Below are 18,554 nucleotides of genomic sequence, written 5' to 3'. Positions count from 1 at the left end.
TCCCGGGGGATTTGGGGAAACTTTCCACAGAAGGTGGTGTGAGGGGGATATTTGAGTTGGATCTTGAAGGATCCATAGGAGTTTTCCAGGTGGGGAAGGGCATTTCAAGCAAAGGGAACAGCGAAAGCTAAGACAGAGATGCTTGGAAGAGAACAGTCTGCTCATAGCAGGAAGAGCTGCTCATGGAAGATTTAGAGCCCTTGCCGTCAGTGAACAAGGAACTGGATCAAAAGTGTGATGTGGGGTGAGAGGTGGTTGTCTCACCTCCTTGTAAAAAAGCCTATTCAAAGAGCAGGCCTTGGAGCAGTGGTCTCTGCCCTGCTCTGGCCTCCAGTTTCTTCATGTGTAAAGTGAGAACACTGATGCTGGCCCAGGAGCTGAGAAAAATAAGCTGCAACCACACTGCACTGGACACTCTAACAGGTTATAGCTGGTCAGTCCTGGGTTCAGGAAGTAGCTCCACCTCTCATGCGGTTTTGGCCTTGGATAAATCCTGTCACCTGTCCGAACCTCTGTTTCACTGTCTGTTAAATGGGGCGATAATTCCTTGTTTGTGGGGGCAGTTGGTGGTTCAGTGGCAGAATTCTTGCCTTCCATGCAGGAGATGCAGGTTCATTTCCTGGCCAGTGTACCTCAAGTGTAACCACCAGCCATCTTTCGTTGGAGGCTTACGTGTTACTGTAACACTGAACAGGTCTCAGCGGAACTTGCAGACAAAGACAGACTAGGAAGAAAAGCCTGGCAATCTACTTTGGAAAAATCAGCCAATAAAAACCTTATGGATGACAATGGCCCAGTCCTGTTGTGCATAGGGTCACCATGATACAGAGACTGGCTTGAGGGCAGCTCCCAGCAGCGGTCCCTTCTTTTTAGGACTGTTCTGAGGATCAACTGTAATGACAGACCCTCACACCTAGTAGGGACTTGGTGTAGTGACAACAACAGCAGCAACGTTAGCCAACAACTGTGTTCAGGCCCTGTTCTGCGTGCTTTATCTTTTTAAATTTTTCTGGCTGCACAATACCCGTATTATGCCCATTTTACAGATGAGGAAAGTGAAGCATAGAAGGGATATGTCTCTTGTTCGAGGTGACTCCTCTGGGAGTGGTGAGGCTGGGATTTGGATGCAGGCAGTACTTCTCTTGGACACTTTTAGTGACTCTTTTCCTGGGGAAGTTGGCAGGTTGAAAAGCCCAGGCATCTTCATGGTAGTTCTAGAGACAGGGCTGCACCCTTATGAATCTTAGGGGGTTTGGGGAATAAGAGGGGAATCTCCTGCCCCGTCCCGAGCCCACTTGCCTCTGTTCCTGCAGACGCTGTCCATGCTTCCTACTAGGATCCTGCGGCTGCTGGAGTTCGTGGGGTTCTCAGGAAATAAGGTAATCACCTGCCTCCTGCCTAGCCCCCAACCATCTCAGCCCCAGGAGAAGGAGGAAGGGCAGCAGGGCCTGGGTGCCATTCCTGGCTGAGCCCCACTCCGTGTATGACCCTGAACAAGGCCCAAACCTCTCTGGACCTGTTTCCTCTCCAGTTTCCTCACCGGGTGGAAAGGCTCTGGGGTAAGGGTAGATGGAAAGAGCAGCCCTGTGCAGTGCCCATGGGTCACGTTCTCTGAGCCTGGCAGGTGTCAGGAAACTTGGACACCACTTCACTTCAGCATCTTGAGCAAATCCCTTTCCTTTGTACTGCTTTCTGGTGTTGCCACCTCGTCTGAGAGATGGGCAGGAGTATGCTTACTGAGCATCAGACCTTGGGGGTAAAGAGAACTGGGAGGAATCAGAGAACTCGAGCACCCAGAACATTTACTGAGAGCAGGAGCCTGAGTTGGAGGTAGGAGCCCCAGGTTCTAGGTAGCACATCAGGGAGTACTTCCCAACTGAGGAGGCCCAGGCTAGGGGAAGGAGCACTGGACTGGAAGTTAGGAGACCTGGGCCAGTCCAGCCTCATCCCCTTCTTCCTGGGATTCTGAATAGGTCCCTCCTTCCTCTGGGCCTCATTTTGGTAAACGAGGGGATTGGACCAGATAAGTTATTTTCCAAACTTGTAATTTATGATTAATCCTCATAATGTATTATTACTTAAACCAAAAAAAAAAAAAAAACACCTCACTGCCATTGAGTTGGAACCTCCTTGGGTTTCCGAGGTGGTATCACTATGAAAGTAGATTGCCTAATCTTCCTTCCAAGGAGTGGCTGGTGGATTTGAACCGCCAGCCTTCTGGTTAGCAGTCAGATGCCTTAGGTGCTACACCACCAGAGACATATTTTTTCTTCCTTTAAAATATCTCATAATTTTTACTCAAATTTATTTAAAGGAAACATATCATTACCACACATGATAAGCCCATAAGAGTTGGCATGATAAGAAAGTAATCATAAAAATAAATACTATGAAGACTAAGCAATCTTAAAAAAGCCCAGCCAGATTACATGGCCCACCAAAGCTGCTTCTCTTTGTGGGAAAGGGAGCTTAGAGGGGAAGACACTGAAGATACAGTAGCACCCGTTGAGGCTTCTGGACCCCTCAGAAGAATGGAAGGAGAACAGAAAAGGGAAAGGCCTCACTGTGACTCAGCGTTTCCTAATGCTTGTCCATGGGCCCCTGAGATGGGTTTGGTTGCATCTGCAGTAGGTGGCCATGCTTGGGAAACAAATCTCTGGCCAGAGGCACCAGAGGGTTCCTATCAGTTTTGTTTTCTTAAGAAGGTCCCTAGGAAATGAATAGGATTTGGAGACAATGACAGGAGGGAGCAACATGAGAGAAGGGCCAGATGTGGGAAACCGTGGCCACTTGGCAAGGAAGAGGGGGCAGTAAGAGGCCTCTAACACCATTCCTTTGTCTTTGTCCTGAAGGCAGTGCAGCTTTTGAAGCAACGGTCAGGCAGGTGATAATTGTGTTTTAGAAAGAACACTCTGGAAGACAGACAGGGGCAGAAACTGCAGGCCGGGAAATAAGTGGTATCTGGCCTCTAACTCCTCCCCAGCCAGGCTGCAGCCTTCTCCTCCAGGAAGCCTTTCCGGACCCCAGTCCTCATGGCCCCCATCTGTACCCCAAGCCTGAAGTTAGGATTATCTGTCTCCTTGTTATTTCTCCTCCCCCCACAAGCCTGGAACTGCTCAGGGGGCCCAAACAGACAACATAGGGTAGAGGAGCAGGCCTAGGGATCTTGGTGAATAAAGAGAGGAGTGGAGGAGGGGTGTTGAGGGGGTGGGGGACACCTGACTTGGCGGTAGTGTCCCATCCCTGAAGGAATGTGGCTGACTGAGAGGGCCAGCCTCTTGTAAGTTCACACAGCCCCGGATCAGCTGACCTGGCCTCCTGGGTTCTAGGCTTGTGGTCTGTGCTCTCCCATCCTGCCCTCACAGCTGTCCAGTGATCTCTGAGGCCCTTGCTCCTCCTTGGGCCTCAGGGTGGGCCCAGGGAGTCCAGCCTGCACTGGCCTCAGCTTCCCCCTTATGCCCTCAGGACTACGGGCTGCTGCAGCTGGAGGAAGGCGCTTCAGGACACAGCTTCAGAGCTGTGCTGTGTGTCATGCTGCTACTCTGCTACCATACCTTCCTCACCTTTGTGCTTGGTAGGAGCCCTGTGGGGTGAGGAGAGTGTTGGGGCCCCTAGGTTTCGGTCAGTTCTAAGAGCAGGGCTAAGGGGGTGAGGGGCTGAGGGGTGGCACTAAAACCAGAAACAATACAGCTGCATCAGCTGCCCTGGGGAGGGGGGCCCTGTCCTCATGGCATTATCTAGTTTCAGCCTCGGTTTTCTCATCTGTGAAATGGGGATGAGTGTGCCCACCTGGTAAAGCTTTTCAGGAAGCCTTAGGTAGCCCCTTGTGGTTCCGATTATAGCATTATCGAGTACAGGCTTGTGTTAGACTGGGTTCTCTAGAGAAACAAAAACCAGCAAAGCTTATATAGAGAGAGAGAGAGAAAGAGAGAGAGAGAGAGAAATTTATCTTAGAAAAATGGCTCACAAATGTATAGAAGCCGGCAAGTCCAACGTCCCAGGAGGAAACGTCGGGCTGGAGGTAGCCTTAGCTTCTGCAACCGCAGGGGGCCGAGAAATTCAAGGCTGGCAGGCAGTACACTGGTTGTTGACTCCAGCGAAAGACGAATCCAAGATCTCTAGGCCAAGCGGTGGGCTGCTCACTCACGGAAGGTTGTGGTCAGCACCCCTGGGTCCCAATCCACAAAAGAGTGTCTCTCTTCCTAGGATGTCCCTGGATATCCTGGAAGCAGGCCACACCCCTAGGGAAACTTCCCTTGGGCAGATTGGCCATTCAGAACACAGTCATCCAATCCCATCATGGGAACAACCACACACAAGTGGGGCCAGCCAAGTTGACACAGCTCCAACTATCATAAGGCTCCTGGTTATGAGCCCTATGGTGTACCAGGGCGATAGCTGCACTGTACATCACCATGGAGATAGGAAGTATTATCTCTAGCTCACAGAGGAGTAATGGAGGCCCTGAGAGGCCCCCTAGTAGGTTGCTGGGAGGATCACAGGAGCTGATGATGGTGACGTGTGTTGTGTCTGCCACCTCCTCCAGGAACTGGAAACGTTAACATCGAGGAGGCGGAGAAGCTCTTGAAGCCCTACCTGAAGCGTTACCCTAAGGTCAGTCTCAACCCTTGCTGGACACCCCCAACTGAGGTGTGCCCTGTGGACCCACATGGATTTGCATGGACCCACACATGTGTCCTTGCAGGGTGCCATCTTCCTGTTCTTCGCAGGACGGATTGAAGCTATTAAAGGCAACATTGACACAGTGAGTGGTGGAAGCTCCAGGGACCCAGATGGCACTTCCAGGCCAGTGGGAAGTCAGACACACACAGGCGTACCTCAGGGATGGAGCTAACTGGGAGGAGGGTCCCAAGAGAAAAGCCATGAGAGAACAGAGAGGGGAGAGGCCTTCCAAGTGAGGCAGTCTGGAATGACCAGGAGGGAGGTGGCATTTGTGAGGAGTAGGATTGTGACAGGAAGATGGAGGAATAGAAGGTACTGCTAGCAGAGGGAGGCGTTTGGTGAAAGCAGAGAAGTAGGAAAGACCTTGCTTGTTAGGGCTCATTGATTAGGCTGGAACCTGACGAGTAGAGCAGTGGCGGAGGAAGCTGGGAGACCTTGAAGGCCTGGCTGAGGAGTCTGGACTTCATAGGTGGTAGGGAGCCAATGAAGGTGTTGGAGTTGGGGAGAGTCATGATCCTGGGAGAGACCCGAGCACTCAGCCAAGGCCCAGGACAGACTCTACAATGTGGAGTTCTAGGGTATCTAGCTGGCCCTAGCTATGATTCTTCAGACAACAGGACAAATGTCCCAAGCCCAGGAAGCTTCATGAAAGCTCCTGGAGTCCCAGGGGTTTGCTTGGAGGCACAAACATTATTATATCATTACAATATTGTTATTTTCCACTGTTTGTTCTTCCTCCATTATAGCTCTACTCCTCATTTTGTAACTGTGAAACTGTAGTCCCAGAGAGGGGGTATAACTGTGCTCAAGGTCACACATAAGATTCAAGATATAGAACTAGTATGGGCTCTTCTATCCCCACCTGAGCCTGGCACAGGGCTAGACCACCATGCACTGGAAAAGCCTGGGCCTGCTGTGGAGGTGGGAGGGTGTGGAGGGTACAGGGTTGGGTGGGGCCAGATGGGCACCTACCGAGGTGTTGACCAGAGGGTACCCCCAGGCCATCCGACGGTTCGAGGAGTGCTGTGAGGCCCAGCAGCACTGGAAGCAGTTCCACCACATGTGCTACTGGGAGCTGATGTGGTGCTTCACCTACAAGGGCCAGTGGAAGATGGCCTACTTCTACGCCGACCTGCTCAGCAAGGAGAACTCCTGGTCCAAGGTGGGCCGACACACATGTTGTGGGGCACAGGGGCCTGGACCAATGACAGAGCCCCCAGACCAAAGTTCAAACCTCTAACTGAACACAGATGCCAGCTGGAATTTAAACAGAACTGTAAATTCTAATAGGACTCAGGGCTGGAAGGCACTAAAGACCCTGAGGAGCAGAGAAGCTTTAAAACCTCTACGTGTTAGTCAGAATTTTTGATCACGGGGGACAGACACATGATTCACATTGTCTAGGCTAGTGCTGGCCAATAGAACTTTCTGCTGTGGTGGAAGTGTTCTGTTTTTACACACATTAGCCACATATGCAAGAGCTCTGGTGGCGTAAGGCATTTGACTGCTAACCAGAAGGCTGGCAGTTCAAACCTGCCAGCCACTCCTTAGAACGAAGACTGGGCAATCTAGTTCCATACTGATACTGACTTGGAAACCCAAGAGGGGTCACTATGAGTCGGGTCTGACTTGATGGCAGTAAGTTTGGTTTTTTGGTTTTCGCAACATATGCACAGTGAGTACTTCTAATGTGGCTAGTGCAACTGAGAAATGGAATTTTTTAATTTAATTTTAAAAGCTACACGTAACTGTAGCCACTATAGTTCTAAACACAAAAGGCTCATTGGCTCATAAAACTGAAAATTCTAGACACATCTAAATTCAGGTAGAGCTAGATCTAGAAATTCAAATCACATCATCTGGTCTTTGGTCTTTCTGTCTGTGGCTATGCTTACTTCTGTGACATCTTTGTTGTCTAGATAGGTTTCAACAAAAGTCCCAGGATTGAGCTTCATGTGGCTTAGGCTACGTGTCAATACCTGGAAACAGAAGGGTGAGAAGATTCCTTGTGCACTAAGTATAGACGAAGGGGTGGTTCCTCAGAAGAAAAATGAAGTGAAGTTCCCAAAGGAAGAATGCTTATGTGTAGGGGAGCATCAAAGAGATGCCATGTAGGCAAAACAAAACAGTTCTTATAAATGAAAACTTGTAACTTCACATGGTAAGTGCTGAATAAATAAATAGCAGTGATTATCCCATAGTTAAAGGAGTCCTAGTGGCACAGTGGTTCAGTACTCTGCTGCTAACTGAAAGGTCAGCTGGTGGAACCCACCAGCCGCTCTGTGGGAGAGATATGGCTGGCTGCTTCCATAAACATTTATAGCCTTGGAAACCATATGCACAGTTCTACTCTGGCCTGTAGGGTCACTGTGAGTTGGAATCAACTTGACAGAAACAGATTTGGTTTGGTTTATACCATAGTTAGCACCCGTGCTAGAACAATCGTTGAACATTTGGCTGCTGACCTAAAGGTTGACGGTTTGAGCCTACCCAGCTGCTCTGTGGGAGAAAGAGCTGGCAATCTGCTTCTGTAGATTGCAGCTTAGAAAACCGTGCGGGGATGTTCTGCGTTGTCACCCGGGGTCACTAGGAGTCAGAATCAAATAGACAGCACCTAAAAACAACAACATACCATAATGATGACAATGCAGAATGTTCAATCCAGAGTCTTAGAATAATGGACGTCAGAGGACATCTAATCTGGTGCTGGTCTAATATATAGCACACCTGTTTCCATTATCTTATCCCTTTCCCATAACAGACATTGCTAATCAATCCAGGAACTCTTTCCCACGAGCCTGACTATGACCTCAGATGCCTTCTCCAGGTAGCCATTAGCACTGACCTGGGTTCTGTTTGTCATCTACATCTAATCCCTATTCCTCATCCTTCCACCACCTCTGCACAGAAGTCCCTTTTCCGTACCCCTGCATAGGAACCAAGAAAACAAGGAATTCTCTGAGGGGATGGGTGAGGAAGCAGCCTATTACTGGGTTCTTCAAGTGTGCCTTGCACTTGCCATTTCCTCCACACCATGCCCAGAGAGGTGAGCACACAGGGAACACTAAGGCTGTTGTTCTGCCCCGTAGTCACCTTGTGTACAACAGAACGAAATGCTGCCCACTCCTGCAGTGCTCTCACAACTGTTGTCTTGCTTGAGCCCATCGTCACAGTCACTGTCAATCCATCCCTTTGTCGCTGACCCTTCACTTTACCAAGCAGGATATCCTTCTCCAGGGATTTGTCCCTTGTGACAACATGACCAAAGTATGTGAGATGAAGTCTGGCCATTCTTCCTTCTCAGGAACATTGTGGCTACACTTCCTCCAGACGATTTGTTCATGCTTCTAGCAGTCCATGATACATTCACTATTCACCACAATTCAAATGCATCAATTCTTCTGTGATTTTCTTTATTCATTGTCCAGCCTCTCACATGCATATGAGGCTATTGAAAATACTGTTGTCAGGCGCACCTTAGTTTTCAAAATGATGTCTTTGTTGTTTAACACTTGAAAGAGGTCTTTTGCAGCAGATTTGCCTAATGTGATACATTGTTTCATTTCTTGACTGCTGCTTCCATGGGCATTGATTGTGGATCCCAGTAAAATGAAATCCTTGACAACTTCAATCTTTTCTCTGTTTATCATGATGCTGCTTATAGGTCCAGTTGTGAGGATTTTTGTTTTCTTTATTTTGAGGTGTAATCCGTTCTTTGATCTTCATCAGTAAGTTCTTCAAGTCTTCACTTTCAGCAAGCAAGGTTGTGTCATCTGCACATTGCAGGTTAATTAGTCTTCCTTCAAACTGCATTCTTCTTCATAAAGTCTAGCCTCTTGAATTATTTGCTCAACATACAGATTGAATAAGTATGGTGAAAGGATACAACTCTGACACACACTTTTCCTGATTTTAAACCATGCAGTATCCTCTTGTTTGAATCATTATTCCTCTTCCTTCACCGGGTTCCTCATGAGCACAATTAGATGTTCTGGAATTCCCATTCTTTGCAACGTTGTCCATAATTTGTTAATACCCACACAGTCGAGTGCCTTTGCATAGTCAATAAAATACAGGTGAACATCTTGCTGGTATTTTTTGCTTTCAGCCAAGATCCATCTGACATTAGCAATGATAACCCTTGTTCTATATGCCCTTTTCCGAATCTGGCATGGATTCTGGCAGTTCCCCATTGATGTACTCCTGCAGCCATTTTTGAATTATCTTCAGCATAGTGTTATTTGTGTATGGTATTAGTGATTTGTTGTTGTTATGTGCCATCGAGTCGGACTCGACTCATAGCGACCCCTCCTTGGGTTTCCAAGGCAGTATCATTACAGAAGTAGATTGCTCAACCTTCCTTCTGAGGAGTGGCTGGTGGGTTTGAACCACCAGCCTTCTGGTTAGCAATCAAGTGCCTTAGGCACTATGCTTCCAGAGCTCCTGGTATTAATGATATCGTTCAATAATTTCCACCTTTCTTTGGAATGGGCACAAATATGGATCTCTTCCAATCTGTTGGCCAGGTACCTTCCAGATTTCTTGGCATAAATGAATGAGTGCTTCCAGCCCTGAATCCGTTTGTTAAAACAGCTGAATGGATATTCTATCAGTTCCTGGAGGCTTGTTTTTTTCCAATTCCTTCAGTGCAGCTTGGACTTCTTCCTTCAATACCATCTATTTTTTATTATATGCTACCTCCTGAAATGACTGAACATTGACCAGTTCTTTTTGGTACAATGACTCTGTGTATTCCTTCCATCTTCTTTTGATGCTTCCTGCATCATTTAGTATTTTGCCCATAGAATCTTTCAGTATTGCAACTTTGTGCTTGAATTGTTTCTTCAGTTCTTTCAGCTTGAGAAATGCTGAGTGTGTTCTTCCCTTTGGTTTTCTAACTCCAGGTCTTTGCACATTTCATTATAGTACTTTACTTTGTGTTCTTTTTATTTTATTTTTTATTGTGATTTGGGTGAAGATTTACAGAGCAAATTCACTTTCCATACAGCAGTTCACATACACTTTGTCTCATGACATTGACCACAGTTTACCACACAACAGCTCCCCTCCCACTTCCTCCCCATAGTTACCTCTTCCCAGTGTCCATCTCTCCATGCATTCCTGCCCCCTGAGCTGTCTCTCTGTGCATAAGCAGCCCTTCTTTCTCCCGTGATTGTTCTCTCCAAGGAGTATATCTACCTCAGGTAAATGTTCAACTCATATGCCTGTCTTCTGTTTGGCTGGAAACCACGGGTGTAGGTTCAATTCCAGACCTGAAGGGCATCTAGGGGCCATAGTCTCAGTGGTTCCACCAGGCTCCATTGGACCAGCAAACCTGGTCCCTCCCCCCTTTTTTTTCTCCAAATGATTTTGAGTTTTGTTCCACATTGTTCTCCCTCTCTATCAAGGATTTCCTACATAGATCCCCTTCCAAGTGGATGACAGTGGTAGCCGGGCACCATCTAGTTCTTCTGGTCTCATAGTCATATAGGCTGCAGATCAGATGGTGTGCCAGTCACTAGGACTAATTGTTTCCATGAATTTTAGTTTTCTTCATTCTTCTTTTCTCTGGATGAGGAGAGACCCATTGTTCCATCTAGATGGCAGCTTGCTAGCTTTTAAGATCCCAGTAGCTACTCGCCAAAGTAGGAGGTGGAACAATGTTTTATATAGTATGTTATGCTATATAGTTATATATAACTATATGTTATATAGTATGAGCTTGATGTCCCCTGCGACTATGGTCCCAAGCCCACAGGTTCAACTACTCGGTCCCTCTGGATAGCTGGCTGTGAACAAGCAGTGACCACAACTTTCCCCTTGTCAACTTTACTATACACCTGGGAATTCTGATCATTCACATAAACTTTACTTTGTGTTCTTGAGCTGCCCTTTGAAATAATTCACTCTTTTATTTCATTTCTCCCATTTGCTTCATCTACTTTCCATTCAAGAGCAAGTTTTAGAGTCTTTTCTGAGATCCATTTTGGTCTTTTCTTTCTGTTTTTCTTTTAATGACCTTTTGCTTTCTTCATGTATGAACACTAAGGCTACGAATAGGTATGTGACCTTCCTAGACCACACAGCTGTTGGATTTGAAGGTAGTTCTGCCTGATTCAAAGCCCACAGCTTTTTCTCTCTCCATAAGCCCTCCCAAGGAGGCCCAGTTTGCCCTGAGATCACCCTGCTCTTGTTGAAGGTGCTTCCTCAGGCCCAACCTTTGTGGGCCTGCCATTCATTCCTCATCACCTCCCACTCCCAACAAGAACAAAGCCTCAGGGAACCTTTTTGAGCTAAAAGGACTCTAGGAGCCTTCCTGGGAGTGAGGCGTGCAGCTGGGTCCAGTTACATGGGGCTGGGGAAGTCTGGGGTGGCCACACAGCTGTGTGTGTGGGGGGGGTGGTCAGAGAGAGGGCCAAGGCTCCCAGGTGTCAGGATGTGAGTACTTGGCTATGAGTCCCAACTTGATCCTCTGCTCACTGTGTGACTTGGGAAGGTGGAATCAGCCCTTTTCTCTCTGTGTAATACTCAGGATTTTCTGTGAAACTGGGGGTTGTAGCAGACCAAGTTTTGAGGCCTCATTCCTTCCTAATCTGTGGTGGCTGCCACAGTGTCCACCAATCAGCTCTAGAGACTGTCTGTGGCATTGCCGTAAGTGCCATTCTCTCTGCTCAGCATCACCTCGTGCCTGGATTGTTCAAAGTCATCCCTGTGGAAGCCTTCAAGCTTCCCCTGATGCTTGCAGTGTAGGGGTTGAAATGGCCAGTAAGCAGCTGGTGACGACAGTGTGCTCAGTGCAGGGGAGCTCATAGGCAGCCCTGGGCAATTCAGTTGAGGGGACAAGGAAGGCTACTGGAAGATGAGACAGTTGAATTGAGTCCTGAAGGAGAAGGAGTTAGGGCGGTGGAATGGAGGAAGTAAGGGGGTACTCCAAGCAGAGAGAACAGCATGAACAAAGACTCGGAAGCTTGGGTGCTGCCAAGAGGTTCTATCTCATCAGGGTCAAGGATTTGGAATCACCAGAGCCAAGGAGTGGGATTCAGAGGGATCGCCAAGGGACCCTTCTTCCTGGGTGCTCTTTGCCATAAGCTTCTTAAGGACAACTGTCTGACCTGGCACAGAACCTGGCAGAGTAATACAGCAAAAAGAATGTTTACAGAAAACAGTCAAATAGCCCTGGGGAGACAGGACTCTCATCAGGGGAGGCAGCTGCCATTTTCCATCAGTATGGCCCCCATAACATCCCTTGATAACCACGATAGCCATGGATCTCACAACTCTAGGTTGCTACGTGCATCCAAACTCGTGGTGGCTCAGTTGAGAGGGAGGCATCTGGGGAGACCTGGGAAAGTCTCCTGAGGAAGTCAGGGTCTGGAGAGTCTGAGCCAGGCAGAGAAGGGGGAATGGCATCCCAGGCTGAGGGAGCAGCACAAGGAAGGACCAGGGTGAATATGAGCCAGTAAAAGAGTTTAAAGAGGGCATGGAGGGCCCGGAGTGGCCATGGGGGCTTTAGTCTAACCATGGGAAGCCCTCAAATGCTTGTGGTTCAGGCTTGTGCTTTAGAATTCTTGCCTTCTGTTGCTGGGCACCACCATATGCCAAGTCCTGTTCTAAGCCAGGAAATATAACAATGAACAAAACAAAGACCACGGCTGAAGGCTTACATTCTAGTAGTGAGAGAGACAGTAAGTACACGAACAACTAGATGTACAGTATCATGTGTCAGGTTCTCTCTGGCAAGTGCAATAAAATCAAACAAAGTAAGGATGTGGGGAGTGATGGGAACAGCTTTTTTTGTACAGAGTGGTAGGGTAGGGGGAGACCTGTCTGAGAAGGCAATGGAATGAAATGAAGAGCAGGTCACGTGGCTATCTGAAGGAAGAATGTTCTAGGCAGAGGAGACTATAGACTAGGGGCAGGAGTGCTTTGATGTGTTCTGGGAACAGTATGCAAACCTGTGTGCCTGAAGTGTTGTAGTGAGGGGAGAATGGTCAGAAATGAAGTTGGAAAGGAAACTAAGGGGAAGATTGTGTAGGACCTTGCAGGCTGTGGCAGGAAGCTTGGATTGTATCCTGAGTGTGATGGGATGTCATCAGAAGATTTCAAGAAGAGACTGACATGTCTCTGCCTTGACTGACACGATCTGCCTTAAACAAGATCAGAGTGGCTTTGGTGAGAAGTGGCTTGCAGGCAGGAGTGGGAGCAGGGAGAGCAGTTAACCACCACTGGGGTAGGTCATAGCATCATGGACCAGGACAGTAGAAAGGAGCCTGGGGCAGGGAGATGGTGTGGAGGCTGCCGCAGTAGTGGGGATGAGAGGTAAGGGCAATGGATTCCAGAGCTAGGCAGGAGGTGAAGTCATCAGGAAGTAGACACCCAATGGCAGAAGGTGGGGGAGAGGGAGAAGGCAAAGATGACACTAGGTTTCTTCCAGGGCAGCTGGGAGGATGAAGATGGGATTGGGAACAGGTTTTGTGTGAGGGAAGATTCTCCCTGCACACCCCACAAAGACCAGTTTTTCCTCATTTTGTAAAGAGAACTGGGAGGAGACCTGGGCTCCAGAGTGGGTGAGGCTGCTGGGTGAAGGCTGCTTTCTACCTTCTGCAGAGACTATACACCAGGATGTCTGGCTCCCTTCCCTCCTCCATCCCCTGTGTTTCTTTTTTTGGCCTCTGGCAAGAAGTTTCTTTGCAGCACCTGCAGGAGGAAGGAAGCAGCTGTAGTTCAAGGCTCTGCCACTGGAGGGCAGCACAGAGATAGACTCCTCTTTGCTGGGGTCTGCGGAAAACCAGTTACCCTCGGGTAGATTCTGACTCATGGTGCTCCCATGTGTGTAGAACTGCATTCCATAAGTTTTCCAATGGCTGTTTTTTCAGATGCAGGTCACCAGGCCTTTCTTCCACAGCACCCCTGGGTGGACTTGAACCACCAATCTTTCAGTTACCTGCTGAGGGTATTAGCCATTTGCACCATGCGGGAACTCCTGGGTGAAGGGGATGGCATTTGGGAATGGATCGCTGGGGTAAGGGTGAGGGGGACTCCTGCACAGCATCACCTTTCCTGTCAGGGGTGATTTGGTCCCAGTGGTCCAGGCCTTGGCTGGAAGCCACACAAACCTGGAGTCAACTCTGAGCAATCAGGGAGAAGTAGGGCACAGAGTCTTTTCTGTCATCTTCTCTGGGATCAAGCGAGGTGATATATGTACATTGTCTGACACACAGTAAGGTGGTTGCACCATGGGAACCTGAGCCAGCCCTGACCCAGAGCCCTGCCTTCCTCTCTGACCTCACACCTCAGGAATCCTGTGCTCCTTACTACATATTTGTGTCCTACCTCCACATCCCTGGGCGCTCTGGTGGTGTAGTGCCTAAGACATTTGACTGCAACTACAAGGCTGGAAGATCAAACCCACCAGCCACTCCTTGGAAGGAAGATTGGACAATCTACTTCTGTAGCAATACCACTTTGGAAACCCAAGGAGGGGTCGCTATGAGTCAGATTCGACTCAATGGCAGTGAGTTTTACACATCCGTACCCTTGACTTTGCTCAGACTGTTTCCCTTGCTGGGAAGACACTTTCTTAGGTCCTTGTGAATCTTCTCAATGTCCTTCAAGGGCCAGCTCTGAAGTTGTCTCTTCCCAGAAGCCCTTCCTGCTATGGGCGCTCTTCTTGTTTCTGTGTCAACATTTCAGCCTCAGTACATCCTACTCACATACAACTTGCTTGGGTCCTCCTTTCCTCTCCTTCAGAGCAGAGAGGATGGGTCCTTTGGCACTGGTCCATTCTGTATTTAACTCCCAGTTCTACCACTTAAGGGAGCTCTGGTGGTGTAGTGCCTAAGGCATTTGACTGCTAACTAGAAGGCTGGCGGTTCAAACCCACCAGGCACTCCTCGGAAGGAAGGCTGGACAACCTACTTCCGTAGTGATACTGCCTCGGAAACCCAAGGAGGGGTCTCTGTAAGTGGGATACGACTCCATGGCAGTGAGTTTGGTGTTTTTTGGTTCTACCACTTAAACCTTCTCAAATGTCTTCAACTTCCTCTTCCCCAATTTCCCTCCTGGGATAATGTTAGCTAGTACCCTGGACTACTGTGAGGTACTTGTGCCAGTCCAGAGCGCAGATCAGAGGGAGAGAAGGTTGCTTACACTTGGCTGTTGCTATGTCTTACACAGGCCACCTACATCTACATGAAGGCTGCCTACCTCAGCATGTTTGGGGAGGAGGACTACAAGCCATTTGGAGATGACGAAGTGGAGCTGTTTAGGTAGGTCCCACCAGCACATCCCCCTCAAAGGCCTCAGCTGTGGACAGCCCAGCCAGGCTCTTCCCACAGACACCCACGCTGTGGCAACCAGGGAGGGGGTGGTGGTCATCTCCCCTAGCCCTGAGCTCTCCGGCCCCTGCCCCAGGTTCACCCGTCACCACCTCATGCTGCTGCTGCCACTGTTGGGAGAGCCCTTGTAATCTGTTCCGAGGTTTTCTTTCACAAAGTGGTTTTTGTCAACATCCTCCTCACTGAGTTTCTTTATCTGGTCAATAAGGCAGAGGTGGACACTGAGGTCCAGAAAGAGGAACGCCCTGCCATTCTGCTGAGTCAACTTGATAAACTCTTCAGAGAAGCACAGTAGAGAGCCCCAAAGTCGCAATCAAACAGGTTTAAATCCAACTTCTGCCACTTAGCTGTGTCACCTTGGACAGTTTCAGTATCTATAAAATAGGAATGACAAACTTGACCTTGCAGGTGGTTTCGAGAGTGAAACAGATAGTATATTTAAAAAGCCCGGCATAGAGTTCAGAGCCTGCTAAATTGCCCACTGCTTTTATTCTTATCTGTGCTGCTATGTTTGCCTTCTAAGAAAGGCTGTTAGAGCAGGGCCTTCTGGAGACAGTGCTCAGCACTGGCAGGCTGAGGGAGGGGTCTGGAGCCTTCCTCCAGTCACGCAGAGGCTTGGCCCCAACTTCTCAGACCTGGGAATGGGTGTAACTTGAGCTTCCTGGAGCTACTACTGTCACAATAATAGGGTGTTTAGTATTTGCTGAGAGAAACGCTGTGAAAGGTAGGCATCGTTAGCTCCATTTTAGAGATGAGAAAACTGAGGCCCTGAGAGGTTCCACAGTGAATATGCAGGCGGGCTAGGGGGAACTCACACCCAGGGCCAGCTGTTTCTTGGGCCTGGACAGCTCAGGCCTCAGGCCTCAGGCCCCAGCCCACCCAGTAGCTGTTGCAGAAATCAGAAGGTGATGATGGAGCCAGGTGCATGAAGCCCCAAGTGAGGGGCTCGCCTAGCTGGGCATCACATTTTGTTTTGCCCTTGGGAACAGCTCAGGAGACCACACAACCCATGTGGCAATAGTTAATTAAGGGTTTAATCTGTGCAGTCTTGAGCAAGTCCTGCCCAAGTTCTCTGGGCAATAGTCTCCTCTGTGAAACTGGGATTCAACTTCTCTGGGCCTTCCTGGAAAATGGGCTGTGGGAGTGGAAGAGGGACAGTCTGGAAGCAGAACAGGCTTGGACATTTGGGTATATTCACACCTCAGCCAGCTAGTGTGGAGGTGCCCCGTGTCTCATCACAGGAAGTGGCCAGGTCCTGGGGCAGGACCGTGAAGTAAGGGCATAGTCACAGGCTGTTTCTGACCAAGGAAGTTCTTTAAGAGTTTAATATTCTCACTGTGGAAGTGGGGAAACCAAGGCTCAGAGAGGGGCAGGCAGGGGACCCTCAATCCTCTCTTGTCTTTTCTCACCCTCTGCCCCACTTCCTCATCTCTTTCACAGAGCTGTGCCAGGCCTGAAGCTCAAGATTGCTGGGAAGTCTCTGCCCACGGAGAAGTTCGCCATCCGGAAGGCCAGACGCTACCTCTCCCCCACCCCTATCTCACTGCCAGTCCCTGCTCTGGTGGGTAAAGAGTGTTCACTGGCCCTGCATCTTGGACTAGGATTGTGGGATCAGCTGAGTGCCAGGATGAGAGCCCTGGGCTCCGGGGAAGTAGAGTGAGGGAGGAAGACCTCCATGCATCAGAGGCCTAGGGAGGGTTTCCTATGCAGTCAACAACCTGTGATGGCACTCTTCTGTGCCCTGCTCTGGGGCTGAGGAGAGGGGTGCAGATGAGTCTGACGCAGCCCCTGCCTCTGAGGAATTGCTGCCTCCTGGGTGTGGGGGTGGGGAGACCAGTAAGAGTGGGCTTCAGATACCTCAAGGTAGAAGGAACCCTTCCCAGACAGCCCCATTGTGTGGGCAGCTTGCTGGGACTGACTTGTTCCCTGCTGTAGGAAATGATGTACGTCTGGAACGGCTACGCTGTGATTGGGAAGCAGCGAGAACTCACCGACGGGATACTTGAGATCATCACTCAGGCTGAAGTGACGCTGGAAAAGGGCCCCGGTGATTACCTGGAACCTGCTAGGCTGGGTCTGACTCCAGTTCTTTAGAGCTGAAAGATCCCCCTGCCCCAAAGGCCATTCCCCACTTCTCAACTCCATCTTTTGTCCTCATCTTCATTGTCAGCTGCTCCAGAAAGGTGTTCCTTATCCTCCAGGCAGGGTCAGGGCCTCCTCTGGGCTCTCACTGCCCCTCTGCTCTCCTTGGCCAGTGCTGAGCTCTCTGTATTGTCACTGTCCCATTATCTGTCTTTCCTTCCCAGATGTGATCTCCTTGAAGACAGTAGCCATGTCTTAAGCCACCTCTGTGTCTCTGGGCCCAATACAGAGCAGCTGCTGCTGCAGTAATGAGCAAATGAAAAATTGATAGCCTGTCTTCTCCTTTCACCGCTCTGTTTTCAGAGAATGAGTTCTCAGTGGATGATGAGTGCTTGGTGAAATTGCTGAAAGGCCTGTGTCTGAAGTACCTGGGCCGTGTCCATGAGGCTGAGGAGAATTTCAGGAGCATTTCTGCCAGGTAGGTGCCTCTGTGGCTGCAGTCATTCCACATGGTCTTTGGCTGGACTTGGGGCTCTGGCAGAATTTTCAGGGCTTCCCCATCCCACCCACGACAGAACCCAGCCCTAGCCTACCCCCATTCACAACACATGCAGTAGTGCCCACACTGTGTCAGGGCCTGTGCTGGACACAGGGCAGGCGATTCAGACCCGGCTCCCAGGACCAACCAATTGTCCGACTACAGGAAGCCCATCCACGTGGAGCTTCATGAAACACTGTCCCTTGGAGTTTGTAATGCAGTGGCCCTGGCCTTGCCCTTGGGAAGCTCAAATGTTACACAGAGGTAGCTATAACACACTGCCATCAAGTCAGTGCTGACTCATAGCAACACCCCACTGGGTTTCTAAGGTGGTCAATCTTTACAAAAGTAAATTGCCTCATCTTCCTTCTGTGGAGCAGCTGGTGGGTTTGAACCGCCAACCTTGCCCTTGCCCTTGGGGAGCTTAAATATTACACAGAGATAGCTATAGGCAACCTAATCTAGTATGATTAGGGCTGTGCTAGAGAAAAGCAGAGGGACAGTGGGTGCTCTGAAGAGGGACCTAACCCTGAAAAGCCTTCCTAGAGGTGACATGTGAATTTGAGGAGTTTATCAAGCAGAGAAAGCAAGGGAGAGTTTTGTGCAAATACTTGGACACAGGAAAGAAACCGAGGTTGGGGTGACAGTGATTAGGTCCTTCTGCCCAAGTGGTTAGAGAGGGCAAAGACTGAAGATGAAATAAAGAAGGCTAGCGTGAGAAGGTCCTGGATGTTTTGCATATTAACAACAGAGAGCTAGGCAGGCCACTGGGCAAGAGAGTGCCTGAAAGATGTGGGTTTTAAAAGGATATCTCCTGCTAAAGAATAATGTAGAATCTGCAAAACACCGCATAACGTGGATGAACTTGGAGGACATTATGCTGAGTGAAATAAGTCAATCACAAAAGGACAAAT

The 18,554-nt window shown here is 49.2% G+C and overlaps 1 protein-coding gene across 1 annotated transcript in view; it reads left to right on the top strand.

Moving 5' to 3' along the window:
- The window catches only part of TTC39A (tetratricopeptide repeat domain 39A), a 43,112-nt gene that overhangs the window by 22,120 nt on the left and 2,438 nt on the right, over positions 1-18,554 (top strand). Inside the window, exons 8-16 of the mRNA XM_007945880.2 lie at positions 1,314-1,379; positions 3,466-3,574; positions 4,547-4,614; positions 4,706-4,765; positions 5,684-5,845; positions 14,860-14,951; positions 16,461-16,581; positions 16,956-17,067; positions 17,466-17,580. Coding sequence (XP_007944071.1) covers positions 1,314-1,379; positions 3,466-3,574; positions 4,547-4,614; positions 4,706-4,765; positions 5,684-5,845; positions 14,860-14,951; positions 16,461-16,581; positions 16,956-17,067; positions 17,466-17,580 — 905 coding nt within the window. The remainder of the gene's footprint in view (positions 1-1,313; positions 1,380-3,465; positions 3,575-4,546; positions 4,615-4,705; positions 4,766-5,683; positions 5,846-14,859; positions 14,952-16,460; positions 16,582-16,955; positions 17,068-17,465; positions 17,581-18,554) is intronic.

This window comes from Orycteropus afer, unplaced genomic scaffold (genome assembly GCF_000298275.1).
Source record: "Orycteropus afer afer isolate SDZICR_OR568_19922 unplaced genomic scaffold, OryAfe1.0 scaffold00145, whole genome shotgun sequence".
Lineage (NCBI taxonomy): Eukaryota > Metazoa > Chordata > Mammalia > Tubulidentata > Orycteropodidae > Orycteropus > Orycteropus afer.
Note: the sequence above shows the minus strand (reverse complement) of the source record. Positions and strands in the feature narration are given on the sequence as shown.